The 15,285-nt window shown below is 35.7% G+C and overlaps 1 protein-coding gene across 25 annotated transcripts in view; it reads left to right on the top strand.

The window, feature by feature from the left end:
- Window positions 1-15,285, top strand: part of BIRC6 (baculoviral IAP repeat containing 6) — a 258,658-nt gene that overhangs the window by 186,535 nt on the left and 56,838 nt on the right. For all 25 annotated transcript variants that reach the window (XR_010123126.1, XR_008500630.2, XM_054475624.2 and 22 more), the window contains 2 exons: window positions 1,353-1,517; window positions 2,807-2,975. Coding sequence is in view for 23 of the 25 variants with exons in the window: in XM_054475624.2 (XP_054331599.1) it covers window positions 1,353-1,517; window positions 2,807-2,975 (334 nt within the window). In the remaining 2 variants the exon portion in view is untranslated. The remainder of the gene's footprint in view (window positions 1-1,352; window positions 1,518-2,806; window positions 2,976-15,285) is intronic.

The following is a 15,285-nucleotide window of genomic DNA, read 5'->3' as shown; positions in this document are numbered from 1 at the left end:
CTTGAACCCAGGAGGCGGAGGTTGCAGTGAGCCGAGATTGCGCCATTGCACTCCAGACTGGGCGACAAGAGTGAAACCGTGTCTCAAAAAGAAAAAAAAAATACCAAAATAATTAATGGCATAAGTGAGTTTATTAATAATACAACATGGGGTCAGTATATAAAAATTAGTTAATTTCTACATACTAGCAACAGACATAAAATGAGCTTTATAAAGATATATTTTAGAATAGCACCAAAAATAGAAAATATCTATGAGTAAATCTGAAAAATATGTATAATACCACTTTATGAAATTTTTGGCTGGTCATGGTAGCTCATGTCTGTAATCCCAGCACTTTGGGACGTGGAGGCAGGCAGATCACTTAAGGTCAGGATTTCGACACCACCCTGACCAGCATAGTGAAACTCCATCTCTGTTAAAATTACAAAAATTAGCCGGGCCTGGTGGCTTACACCTATATTCCTAGCTACTTGGGAGGCTAAGGCAGGTGAATCTGTCTGTGTTCATGTGTATCTTCAGTGGGTTAGATATGATAGTGCAATAACATTATTTCTTCCCAGATCAATCCTTAAGTTTGATACAATTCCAGGTTCATTTTGGAGGAAGTTTACAAGCCAATTATAAAATGTATATAAACATGCAAAGGGTCAGGAATAGTTGAGATACCCTTTTGCTATATTTATCCTAAAAAGATCTGCTCATATCTGTATTCTTTTCACTGTTTTCTCAATTCAGTTTTGAGTCATTGACTTTTTAGGCTCTAGGGTGGTTTATCCCTTCTTTTCTTGATAAATATTTGAAAATTTGTATTTATTTATGTATGTATTCATTCATTCATTCTTAAATATAAGCAGTTTCTTTCCATTTACCCCTTCCCCCAGCCCCTGGCAATTACCAATCTGCATTCTGTCTCCATGCATTTACCTATTTTGGATATTGCATATAAATTGAATCATGTAATGTGTTGTTCCTTGCGTCTGTCTTCTTTCATTTAGTATAATGTTTTCTAGGTTTATTCATGTAGCATATATCAGTACTTCATTTCTTCTTATGGCTCAATAAATATCCTATTTGTTGATCCATTCATCTGTTGGTTGGCATCTAGGCTATTTTCATCTTTTGTTTAAATGGTGCTGCTGTAAACGTGTCTATTTCAGTACCAGTTTTTATCTGTTTTAATACTAGAAGTAGAATTGCTGGGTCATACAGAAAATCTGTGTTCAATTTTTTTAAGCAGCCACCAAACTGTTTTCCATAGTAGCTTCATCATTTTACTTTCCCAGTGATAAATATTTTTGAAGATAAGCAAAAACAAATTGTAATGGATGTTCATTTTTTGTTATTTTAAGCCACAGGTGTCAAGCTCTCATAACCCTACATCAACAGAAGAACAACAGTTATATTGGGCCAAAGGGACTGGCTTTGGAACAGGCTCTACAGCTTCTGGGTGGGATGTGGAACAAGCCTTAACTAAGCAAAGGCTGGAAGAGGAACATGTTACCTGCCTTCTGCAGGTATATTTGTAAACTTGATATTGTTCGTGATAATGGTTTTTTTTTTTGTATTTATTTATTTTAAAATATTGATAACTAATCCACCTTTCCTCAGCTATGTTTATGCCCACTTGTGGTCCTTCTTCCCAGTGCATTCTAAGATACCACTGGATAAAGATTGTTCTTGCTTACTTGTAACTCTGTATTTCTTCCCTCTCAACTAGCTTCTTCACTGAGAGGAAAGTGGCAGGGATGAAATTCTCCAGTAGCCGGAAGATGCATCTTCCTACAGGCATTTTCTTGTTTAATGTGTTGTATCTGGACTTTTTTTTTTTAAGTGTTATTTATTTATACGCATTTTGGTTGCTTTTTTTTTTTTTGTGACGGAGTTCACTCTGTGGCCCAGGCTGGAGTGCAGTGGCGTGATCTCGGCTCACTGCAGCCTTCGCCTCCCAGGTTCATGGTTGCTTACATTTTTAAAAATAACTTTTCAGCCGGGCGCGGTGGCTCATGCCTGTAATCCCAGCACTTTGAGAAGCTGAGGTGGGTGGATCACCTGAGGTCAGGAGTTTGAGACCAGCCTGGCCAACATGGTGAAACCGTGCCTCTACTAATAAATAGAAAGATTAGCTGGGCTTGGTGGCATATGCCTGTAATCCCAGCTACTCAGGAGGCTGAGGCAGGAGAATTACTTAAACCCGGGAGGCAGAGGTCGCAGCGAGCCAAGATTGCGCCATTGCACTCCAGCCTGGGCGATAAGAGCGAAACTCCGTCTCAAAAAAATAAATAGATAAATAAATAACTTTTCTAGATTCAGGCAAGTTGGACAAGAATAGAAAGTCTTTATACCACAGAAATGTATAGGGGAAATACTTAATGAAAAGATTAGCTTTGCTTCCTGCATCAGCTAATCGAAGTTGGTCAATGCTTTGAATGTGTCTTCTGCAACTCTAGAATGCTCCTTCTAGTATAAAGTTCTAAGATTTTGTTACCCTCAAACTGTGAATTGAGTCTATTCAATAAAATATGTAAATAGTACAGAATTGCTACTACATTTTTTATGTTCGTAGTTGTATTGCTTTTATATGTCTAGTCATATGTAGTGTACCATCCTTTGTAAGCAACACTCTCAGACAAAACAGATCCTTCTCTTTTGAAAATTTAAACAAATAATTATTTTAAAACATAGTATAAGATACTGATTAAGTAGAAAATATGTACTCTTAGTATTCAGATTGAATTTCTAACCTACAATAAAAACTTTTGAAGTATGTGAAACTGAAATCCAAATTAATTTCAACAATTTTTAGGTTCTTGCCAGTTACATAAATCCTGTCAGTAGTGCGGTAAATGGAGAAGCTCAGTCATCTCATGAGACTAGAGGGCAGAACAGTAATGCCCTTCCTTCTGTACTTCTCGAGCTTCTCAGTCAGTCCTGCCTCATCCCAGCCATGTCATCTTATCTACGAAATGATTCAGGTAAATAATCCCTGTAAATGTCTCTGTGGATGAATAATTTTGTTTGCTTATTTTATCATTGTCTAATAGTAAGCTTCAATTGAAATAGTTGATGGATTTATTTCCTAAAAAGTATTCTGGAAATATTTAGTTGGTTTTTGGTGCCCTTAATTTGATACTGTGTCATCACTTACCATAGGACACAGAATAATAAAAGTTTCATTATTCCTTTGTCTTTATCTGTGAAAGGTGAAAGTACACTTTTTTTCCTTTTAATCATCTGTAACTGAAAATGATAGGACAAAGGCTAACAACTTCATGACATCATTCTGATCAGAATATGATCAAACTTCTATGGATTTTGAATATTTTTGTCAAACACTATTGCAGACAACAGTTATTTTTGAAGAAAGGCAGATACATAAATCAAGTCCATAGGTACTTGATAAGAAGATGATTAATTTCTTAAAATTCAATAATAAAAGTACTATAGCTACTTGTTTTGCCAGTATACAACTGATTATTGATTGAATAATATAGTTTATTATTTCCTTGGTTATGGAATTATCTAAGAAATGTGTTCTTTTCCTAAGAATAGAAAGCTACATGTTCAGAAATGTATAGATATTTCCAAGAGAAACAAGCAGTTAACATCTATTTCTTTCAGCCAAAACCTTTATTATTTATTGTTTCAACTCTGTTTTACTCATATTCTTCTCTGTCTTTATTTATCTTCTTATGAAAATTAACATGTATGTATTTCATTAATTTATTAAGGAAGAATAGATAAGGGAAACAATGGAAATGAATCTTGGAAGTCTATTTTGTGGTTGGTAGCGGCTAAGTGACACAGTTGGATGTCTGGTAAAAATATTAGTATTTGAAGGGATTATTGCCCATATTCCCCAGTATCAGGAAGATTGTTGTCCTTTAAAAATACACTGTTTCCCAGTCTGTCTCAAACTCCTTCATGAAAGTATTAGATTGATTTTTTTGTTTGTTTAGATTGACCTGTTTGATACATCAGACTGGTCTTTTTTAAAAAGTAGATGTCAAATGCATAATTTTTTTTTTATTAAAATGTTTGAGAGTATAAATTTTAATTTTAGATTATATAGAACAATTCAATAGGATGAGATAGGTTTCTTTTTATCTCACTTCTCTATTATTAAAGTATTATTTTCTTAATCCTTATACTGTGAAGATATGACCTACTAAAAATTTTAAATTTCTGTTTTGGTCTGAAATTGACTCTCTTATAACACTGAGCTTTTATCTTTATGGTTCATTGTCAAAAAGGAAATCCAGGATTATTTACATAATATTTACAGTAATTGCTGTTCATGTAAGTGCACTTCCTGGGAAGGTGTGTATGTTCAACTGATTTTTGGTAAATGTATAGAATTGCAGAGACTTAGATACTATATCTTGGAACTATTTTAGAAATTTAATGTGACAGATCAAAGTTTGACCTTTCTTTTATGGTTTATTATTTTCCTGGAAAAAAGAAATTTCTTTCATCAGGCTTTAGATGTTCTTGAATTTGCTAACTTGTCCAGTGGTTAATTCTAAATGATATATTTGGATGTGGTAACAAATACTTATTTTGAGATAATACCTTATATTAAGATAAAATGATGTAACTTGTAGTCAGTAGGTTAAACGGTAGCATGCCTCCTAAATGATATTAAATATGGATTGTTTTCAGGAAAACACAGCTTAATATTGTATAAGTAAATATAAGTGTATAAGTACATATATAATTATGTAAGTAAATGTAAATAAAAATATAAATATGTAATTAGTTATCAGTTTTGGTTAGAATAGTAATAATTTTTTAAGTGGCTACTATTTATTTATTTGAGACAGGGTTTCCCTCTGTCACCCATGCTGGAATGCAGTGGCACAATCTTGGCTTACTGCAGCCTCCACCTTTCAGGTTCAAGAAATTCTCCTGCCTCAGCCTCCTGAGTAGGTGGGATTACAGACATGCAGCAGCATGCCTGGCTAATTTTTGTATTTTGGGTAGAGATGGGGTTTCACCATGTTAGCCAGGCTGGTCTCAAATCCTGGCCCTATGTGATCTGCCCACCCAAAAGTGCTGGAATTACAGACCTGAGCCAACACACCCTGCCTTAAGTGGCATTTAAAAACCTGAACGAATTATGTAGCCAGAGTCTTCCTTAGACTTAGTAAAATTTCTATGTTGGAAAATTAGTCTAAAGTTTATTTTCCAATTTTTTCATTTGTGTATATAGTATTATTTTCGGCAATGTGGGAGTTGAGGTATGTGACAGGATCCACTCCACCATTTTTTACTTCATTTAGTTGTCATGTCCTTTTCTTCTGTAATCTGGAAGAGTTCCTAGCCTATCTTTATCTTTCATAATACTGATATTTTTACAGAATATAACCATTTATTTTATAGAATAGTCTACAGATTGGTTTGTAAGTGTGAGAGTAGTCCTCATAATTTTGCCTGAGACATTGTATTCAAGGGATGATTTGCTTATATTGCTAGCAGATGATATAAAAAAAAATGCAGGCCTAACGTAATAGCCTTTTCTGAGAACTTTAGTAAAATAATGCACATTTTCTTTCTATAACATGTTTTTAAATGATTGGTGAGCAAGACAAGAAAATATAGGAACACACTAATTTATGCCTTACTTTCAGTGCAGAGATTGGTCTGCCATTAATTTAAAATATCAATTGTGGTTTCTTATTACTGTCCCACACCCTTTTTGCCCTTATTTTCTGGCTACAGGTATACGTTAGATACTTTGTAATCTTTAAACTTTAATGTTTAATGACTGTTAAAGATTGAGATGAATACCAGAGTCTACTCCTCATTTTAATAAAACCTTCAAGTTTTCATATTAATGAGTTTACTATGTAGCTGGTTAGCTAAGTCTGTTTTATTTCAATAGAAGTTTAAAAACTGGCCTGAGTGTATTAAATGATAATACTAAGCTGACCATAAGGATCAACAATAATTGCACATAAAATTGATCTTCAGTTTTAGTTCTCAACATCTTTGCATCAAAGGTAAAAAGATAGTATTGTTAGTTGTAAAATTATTACCAGAATAGAGGGAGCATACAAACTCCTTAGGGGAAAGGACAACCTTTTTTCCATTACTAACTTGTCACAATTCTGTAACTGAGACACAGATCCTATTCTCCAGAGGTAGGCACTGATTATATTTAGTGATTTAATCATTAAGTATATTGTATTTAGTCATTAAATAATTGCCTAAGAACTTTTTACTTGCATAATAATGGCTATGCCATTATTTAAACAGTTTACTTTCAGATTGTTACTTTAATTTGTAAAATTTAAAATTATTAGATGCTATTGGGAACATGTATCCAGAGCTTTATACATTTAATATTCTTAAGATAAATTCCTGGCCAGGCATGGTGGCTCACACCTGTAATCCCAGCACTTTGGGAGGCCGAGGCAGGTGGATCACCTGAGGTTGGGAATTCAAGACCAGCCTGACCAACGTGGAGAAACTCCATCTTTACTAAAAAAAAAAAAAAAAAAAAAAATTAGCCAGGTGTGGTGGCACATGCCTGTAATCCCAGCTACTTGGGAGGCTGAGGCAGGAGAATCGCTTGAACCCAGGAGGCGGAGGTTGCGGTGAGCCGAGATGGCACCACTGCACTCCATCCAGCCTGGGCGACAAGAGTGAAACTCTGTCTCAAAAAAAAAAAAAAAGATAAATTCCTGATATTTCATCTTTTTGAATTCACTGTTTGTAGCATAAGATTTTTGTGACTTAACAGTAGTTTTCCTACTATTTTGACCTCTTTTTGTAGATCTTAAAATGGGTGGAGAGGAAAATTTAGATACGTAAATGAATGGAGACTTATTTTTTTATTTTTGAGACGGAGTCTCAGTCTGTCGCCCAGGCTGGAGTGCAGTGATATGATCTTGGCTCACAGCAACCTCCACCTCCCGGGTTCAAGCAATTCTCATGCCTCAGCCACCTGAGTAGCTGGGACTACAGGCACCCGCCACCCACCCTGCTAATTTTTTGTGTGTTTTTAGTAAAGACAGGGTTTCACCACGTTGGCCAGGCCAGTCTTGAACTCCTGACCTCAAGTGATCCACCCACCTCGGCCTCCCAAAGTGCTGAGATTACAGACAGGCGTGAGCCACCACGCCTGTAAATGAATGGAGACTTTTAAAAAAAAGCATTTGGTGCCATTACAGCAGAAACATAAATCTTCATATTTAGGTTAAATTAATCAGATTTATCAAAGGTTAACATCATGGTTCCAGTTACTCAAAATAGTAAGTTTGATGCTTTAATAATTTGTTTCTTATTGCTTACTAAAATAAAGACATCTGTTAGTGTTCTAGATAGGAAAATATATTAATTATTTGTTCATTTTAATTTCTTTCTCAATTTTCACTTCCACTTTTCATAACAAATGGTATTCTGGAAGTTGCATTTTGTAGGCCAGAATCATTTTTTCTCTAGCCCCTGTATAGTATGGAGTTACCCCACTGGCCACTAGATGGAGATCCTGTTTCATCTTAAGAAGTATTTGGTAATATTCAGATGTTAATGTTAACAGGCAGAATGTTACTTTAGAGACCCTCACCTATTTTAGAAAATAGTATGTTCCTTTTTTGAGAAAAGAGCATATTAAGTCTTAGCACACATTAAATTATTTGCCATTAACTTAGTGGGGTATGCTACAAATTCTTATTGAAATAAATCTTTACCTTTTTAATAGTGGTCTTATTATATGGGGATGAATATTCTTTCAGATTATCAAGGGAAATTGCTGTTATCCTGGTTAATCTGACAATTCACAGATTAGAAAAGAACAAATGAAATCTAGAGAAATGTATTCAGTTGCTCGTTTAACTGGTTAGTAACATGGTGATTATTAAACTCACTTATTTTCAAGTTTAAAAGCAAGATATAAATGGATTTTGTCAATATAAAAAAGAAAAATGAGTAAGTGATGTGTTAGAGTAAGGTAGACATGAGAGAGCAGGCACAGGACTTCATTGGGAAAATTATAAAGTATCTACTGATTTGGCTGGTTATCTTAGTTAAATGATGGTATATACTAGGATTAAAATTTTTAATTTCCCTAATATTGGTTTGACAGTTTTATAACAAACTATAATGTGTCAAAACCCATTACTGCATTTTGATATACCATCTGATTTTTCTCACAGTGTGTTTTGTGTGTTTAAAGCTCTTTTTATTATTTTATGTTACCTTTGGATATGTTTCTTTAAGAGTAGGTATTTAATTTCATGAGTATACTGTTTGAGAATAAGGTTAATTTTGTTATTATGACAAATGTCTTAATTTAAATATGACCATATTTATTAAATTCAAATTACTTAGTAGTTACATCAAAGTAAATGTGCAGTTGGAAACCTAGCCATCTTGCTAGGTCTCAGGGCTCTCCAAATTAAAAAGGACATAGAAATTGTATTAGTGCTCTTACAGGAAAAGATAAGGTTTGATACCAATAGAAAATACATAATTTTTATTATTTATAAAAATACTTTATTTTGTTGATATACACTGCCTGAGAAACAAATAATGAAAAATTATCGAGCTGTCGTAACGATACTTAACTGTATATCCTTATTTATAGTTTTCATGGTAATAGTTCATTTGAAACGTCAAATTATGCCATTTCTTTGTACTGTTTTAATAAAGAGTCTGGGAGCTGTGTTGGTGGTTCATCCCAAAGGCCATCCCTTTGGGAGGCCAAGATGAGAGGATTGCTTATGCTCAGGAGTTTGAGATCAGCCTGGGCAACACAGTGAGACTTCATCTCTATTAAAAAATAAAATAGGACGGGTGAAGTGGCTCATGCCTATAATCCCAGCACTTTGGGAGGCTGATGCGGGCAGATCATGAGGTCGGGACATCGAGACCAGCCTGACCAACATGGTGAAACCCCGTCTCTACTAAAAATACAAAAATAGCCGGGTGTGGTGGTGCGTGCTTATAATCCCAGCTACTCAGGAGGCCGAGGCAGGAGAATCGCTTGAAACCCTGGAGGCTGAGGTTGCAGTGAGCCACTACACTCCAGCCTGGGCAACAGAGCAAGACTCCATCTCAAAAAAAAAAATAATAATAATAAAATAATCTATCAGATTATTCTACTAATTAGAGTAGCAGGCCAGGTGTGGTGGCTCACACCTGCAATCCCAGCACTTTGGGAGGCTGAAGCGTGAGGATCACCAGCCTGGGCAACTTAGACCCTGTCTCTACAAAAAAACAAAAAATCAACACTCGCCTGTAGTCCCAACTACTCAGGAGGTGGGATCCCAGGAGGGCGAGGCTGCGGTGAGCCGTGATCACACCACTACACTCCAGCCTGGGTGTCAGAGTAGACCCTATCGCAAAAAAAAAAAAAAAAAAAAAAAGTAGAGTAACCTGCCACTTTATTTTTAGCCTAAAGTATATTTTAATAGTATTTTAATATGGCTCTAGTTTTTGTGACAATTAGCTGAGCAGTACCAATAAAATTTAAAACACTTGCCCATGTTTAATGTATTTATTTCTATATATGGTCACTAGCAAGGCATGTTGATAGCGACTCAGAGTATCTATGACATAAGTGCTTATCAACAAATGTTAATTCGTTTTATTTAGAGTTTTCATTTTTGTCAAGGGCATCCAATGTGGAAATAACTTTGGTACAGAATATATCACTCTATGTGTTAAATAATTATGACTAGTAAGTTTTATAAGGGGAGGACAGGTTGCTTAAATTAAAATTTAGATGGGTTTTGAATTGCTTTGATTTGTACAGATTTGTAAAGATAAAGTATTAGTTCACTTCTCAAACACTTCAGGGATACCATTCTTGACTACCCAGAGTAGTCCTTTCTTTCCTATGAGCTGCTCACGTACCTAATCCTTATATTGTCACCTTTCACACTGTAGTCCAGCTATTAAGAAAAGCTTAATCAGATTTCCACGTAACTACCTACCAGATTAGCCATAACTCTCCATTTCTCCTATGAAACATCCCAGTTAAGAGTGAGTTGTGTTTGTTTCCAGATTTGTTTATGCCAGTTGTATTTCCGCAATATAATTGTTATGCAAACTAGATGTTTTTATGGTAAATCATGAAATGCTTTTAAAAAGTCCTACAGGCCAGGCGCGGTGGCTCAAGCCTGTAATCCCAGCTCTTTGGGAGGCCGAGGTGGGTGGATCACCTGAGGTCAGGAGTTCGAGCCCAGCCTGGCCAACATGGCAAAACTAAAAATACAAAAATTAGCCGGTTGTGGTGGACGGGCACCTGTAGTCCCAGCTACTTGGGAGGTTGAGGCACGAGAATTGCTTGAACCCGGGAGGCAGAGGTTGCAGTGAGTCGAGAACAAGCCACTGCACTCCAACCTAAGTGACAGAGCAGGAGTCTATCTCAAAAAACAAAAAGAAAGAAAGAGTTACTCCAGTTTACTTAGAGAATATATTAAAATGTTAACAATGGTAGTTTTATTTTGTATTACCCACATTTATCAGGGAAATAATGTCAATACTTTATTGAAACAAGAAAGTTTCTTTTCTATGTAGTCTATTTTTCTATGTGGCCTTATCTTTACGACTGCTTAACTACCAAAAGTCATGCTAAGGCTCATTTCTTTTGAGTTACTAAAATATAATTTCCAAAGACAGTTTTTAAAATATTCAGTGTTCATTAATGCTAACTAAAACTTCATTTTTCTAAACATTTTCATGGTCTTCTTTCCCATACTGACTAAATTTCCCTTTCCTGTATTAAGTAGATTACTAGAGGCTTAAGGAAAACGCAAACCTAAATGCAGTTTTATTTTAATTAATATATATTTTATATGTACTCTTAGAAAAATGGTTGTGGCATTTTTGCTGTTGTGTCTCGTATACATTACTAAATCTTGTATGTTTTGGAGTACTTCATCTTCAATGTCCATATTCATTGCTTTGTCCTCTCTGTTTTTTTCCTCTGTGTAAAGTTAAAATTTGCCTATTTGCTTTGTTATAATTTTATTCCTCAAGCTGGAAGCATCATATAGTAATTGCTCTTAGAGCAAGGGAGTTACCCTGGGATGTATGTCTTAATATTCTGGAGGTGTGCTTTTAAAGGATAGTCTTCTAAATCTTTCTTGTTAGAGCCAAGTTTTGCCCTGAATGCAGTCCCTTGAACAAGACCTTCAGAGTGTGGCATGGATGTAGACAAAAACAATCACTAAGAGGTTAAGTACTGTTCCAGCTATACCTAACATGGTCAAGATAGATTCTTCTTTTTCTTGTCTTCTTGCTTCTTAACATCTTCTGCTGTAGTGATGACAGAAGTACCAGTTTTCCCAGAAAATGTCTTCATCTAGAGAAAAAGAGAATGATTGTGAAGCAAATTACTAGAAAATGTATTTATTAGAAATACTAGTACATACTAGAAAATTGCTAGAAAATACCAGAAAATTGCTAGAAAAGAAATACTAGCTAGTAAATACTAGAAAATTGCTAGAAAATGTATTTACTAGCAGAGAGTTAGTAAATGTATTTATTATACATGTTGCATTTCTTGCATAGTTTTTCAGTGTGCAGTCCTACTTTAGTCTGTTAACGTGTTGGGAAATGATAGTAAATGAGTGTATTTTAATAGAATTTAAAATATGTTGTTATTTTTAACATTTGGGCTGAAGAGCCGAAAATATAATGAAAATGTAGAAGTTAGATTCTGCCATTTATGTATTCTATATTTAGTAGCTACAAAGATACTTAAAAATTTTTACATATCTAACTAGGCTGATGTATTTAATGTGAACTGCAATTTATATACAAAAAACTGCACATAGTGTATACAATTCGGTAAGTTTAGAACATCAACTCCTTTTTAAAGCAACTCTTTTGGGGAGCAGCTGAGCAGAATAGGGATTTAAATCATTTTTTCCTTTGAAGATTAGAGGATCGTTGTGTCATTAATTTTATAATCTAGTATTGAAATTAATTCCATTTTACTAATATTTTGAAAAAGCAATTAATAGCAGAGTTTATCTCTTCTTAATAAAAGTTTTATTTCCACAGATTAAACACATCACATATTTAAGCTTAAAATAATGGAGTTACTAAATGTCAGAGTTTTAAAATAATTAAGAGAAGTGCTGCTTACCCTACATTGCATCAGGAGTAAAGTGTTACCAGATATGTTGCTTTAGTCCACAATAGTGATGAATGAACCTTTTCTTTTCATGGAGGGCTTCCGAACAAAACCTGAACAAGCTTCATATCAAAGATGGCAAATGTTTTCAGTATATCTTGAAGGGATGTATCTTCGCTGTTAGTAATCCGTGGTAAATTTCACTGTAACTATTTGATGTAAATTGCTAGCCTCTGCAAGTAATAAATCACACCGTAAATAGGCTCTATTTTTTAGTATTTTTAGGTTTTTGTATACGCTGAATCACATATTTCCTCCAAAATGCTAATGTTTATGGTTATTTTTCTTGAATTTTCTGTCTGATGAATCTTTAAACTGTTCTTTTTCTTTTCAGCTGTTTGAAGATACTTTTCCCCATTGAAATGTTTTAGTTCCAAATGCAGAAAGTGATTTTATTCCTCTCCCTACTACCAGTTACACTATAAAAATGAAAAAAATTGTTTATTGGCATAAGTTTTGTAATGTCACACACCCGCATCTGTAGCTGTTGATGATAATTCCAAGATAGTCTTCAAGCTATGCATAAATCAGCAAACAGGCCCTTTTGAGGATTGGAAGGATAGTGACTTGACTTGCCTGGTTGTAAGCTGTAACACTGATTAAACATGCATTTGGTGCTTGCTGAGTAAAGGAGCTGCAAGCTGCACTTGGAGACATGGTGTTGCATAACAGCATGTTGTGCCTCTGTTCTTTCTTTGTCAGGCAAGGCAGCACATTGAATCCTGTAATAACAATGAAGTATGTGTAAAGGAGCTAAATTTGAAGACACCTAAGGGTTTTCTGATGAAGCTCTTCATGGCAAAAATAGAATTAAAGAATTCAAGATTGAAGTAGTTTTTATGTTGTTTTGTGCTTTAACAGACAGGTTTTTATTAAGGGTTTATTATCTTTATCCATTCTTGTTGCTTGCTGACCACTGGTACACATTAATTTACAATAAAAGCACATGTCTTAAAAGGAGAGCATAAATCAGCTCTACATTAGTTTTCCAAGTTCTCCTCTTGGGTGGGGGGTCTTCAAAATCTTTTTAAAAATAATAATAAGGCCGGGCACAGTGGCTCACGCCTGTAATCCCAGCACTTCGGGAGGCCGAGGCGGGTGGATCACCTGAGGTCAAGCGTTTGCCTGGCCAACATGGTGAAACCCTGTCTCTACTAAAAATAGTGTAGTGGCGGGCGCCTGTAATCCCAGCTACTTGGAAGGCTGAGGCAGGAGAATTGCCTGAACCCGGCAGGCGGAGGTTGCAGTGAGCCGAGATCACGCCACTGCACTTCAGCCTGGGCAACAGAGTGAGACTTCATCTCAAAATAATAATAATAATAATAAATCCAATATAAATAACACCTCAGGTTCCAGACATAGTCATAGATTGTCATATGCATTAATATAGAATTTGACTTAAAAGCATACTTATGTAACTAATGGTTGTCAAGAAAAATACAGAAATACAAAAATCTTGATATTTTTAGTTTAAAATGAAGAAATTTGATATCTTGAGGTATTTTTTAAAGTACAGTAATGAAATTTGAAGTTCTTTTTAAAATTTTGAAGATTTTTGTAAAATAAACACACAATTTTATCTCTCACATTTTTTGGACTATTCCCAGTCTTTTGGGCCAATGCTTATTATTACCTTGTTTTGCTAGCTTTTGCCTTCATACTCCTTGATATGAAGAGACTATCTTCTTCTATTTCCATAATGTGAGATTCCCAGTTGGCCTCTCCTAATGCTAACTCAATAGAGTAAAATAGATATCAGTTAAATAAGAGGGAATAGCATGTTTCATTTATTTCAGAGGAGCTGTCTTGTTTTCTCTATGCTCTTTTGCTTACATGTGAATATAATTAACTATGTATTTTTTCTTTTTTCTTCTTCAGTCATAGTCTTCTCTGTCACCCAGGCTGGAGTGCAGTGGTGTGCTCATAGGTCACTGCAGCCTTCAACTCTTAGGCTCAAACGTCCTCCTCATTAGCTGGGACTACAGGCACCTGCCACCATGCCCAGCTAAGTTTTTAAATTTTTGGTAGAAATAGGTTCTCATTATGTTGCCCAGGCTAGTTTCAAAACTCCTGGCCTCAAGCAATCCTCTTGTCTCAGCCTCCTGAGTCACTGGGATTACATACATAAGCCACTGTGCCCGACTTTTTTTTTTTTTTTTTAATAGAACATCTTGTGCTTTATAAATTGACCTGCAAGTAGGCCGGGCACGGTGGCTCACACCTGTAATCCCAGCACTTTGGGAGGCCGAGGCGGGTGGATCACGAGGTCAGGAGTTCGAGACCAGCCTGGCCAACATAGTGAAACCCCATCTCTACTAAAAATACAAAAATTAGCTGGGTGTAGTGGCACGTGCCTGTATTCCCAGCTACTTGGGAGGCTGAGGCTGGAGAGTAACTTGAACCCGGGAGGCAGAGGTTGCAGTGAGCCGAGACCGTGCCATTGCACTGCAGCCTGGGTGACAGAGTGAGACTACATCTCAAAAAAAAAAAAAAAAAATTGACCTCCAAGTGACATACTTTTTTTTTTCTTTTTTCTTTTTTTGAGATGGAGTCTAGCTCTGTTGCCCAGGCTGGAGGACAGTGGCGCGATCTCGGCTCACTGCAACCTCCACTTCCCAAACTCAAGTGATTCTCCTGCCTCAGCCTCCTGAGTAGCTGGGTCTACAGGCGTGTCACCACGCCTGGTTAATTTTTCTATTTTTAGTAGAGGCGGGGTTTCACCATGTTAACCAGGCAGGTCTGAAATTTCTGACCTCAAATGATCTGCCCACCTCGGCCTCCCAAATATCTGGGATTACAGGCATGAGCCACTGTGCCCGCTCATGAGTGATATACTTTCTAAATAATATTCATTAATTATGAAATTTGAAATAGTTTGATTTCATTTTATTTTGATTTTTTTTAGTTGTAAATTATATTCAAGGTTTTTTTTGAACCTAAAGTTTTTTTAAAGTTTCTGGGATTATCTTTTGTGTTTATATGAAGAAATAATGCTTTAATCATATATATATATATAAAATTATTTCTAGATTTTCCTGGGGGCAGTGGCTCATGCCTGTAATCCCAGGGCTTTGGGAGGCTGAGGTGGGCGGATTACGAGGTCAGGAGTTCGAGACCAGCCTGGCCAACATGGT

The sequence above is a fragment of the Pongo pygmaeus genome, chromosome 12 (assembly GCF_028885625.2).
Source record: "Pongo pygmaeus isolate AG05252 chromosome 12, NHGRI_mPonPyg2-v2.0_pri, whole genome shotgun sequence".
Taxonomy (NCBI): domain Eukaryota; kingdom Metazoa; phylum Chordata; class Mammalia; order Primates; family Hominidae; genus Pongo; species Pongo pygmaeus.
Note: the sequence above shows the minus strand (reverse complement) of the source record. Positions and strands in the feature narration are given on the sequence as shown.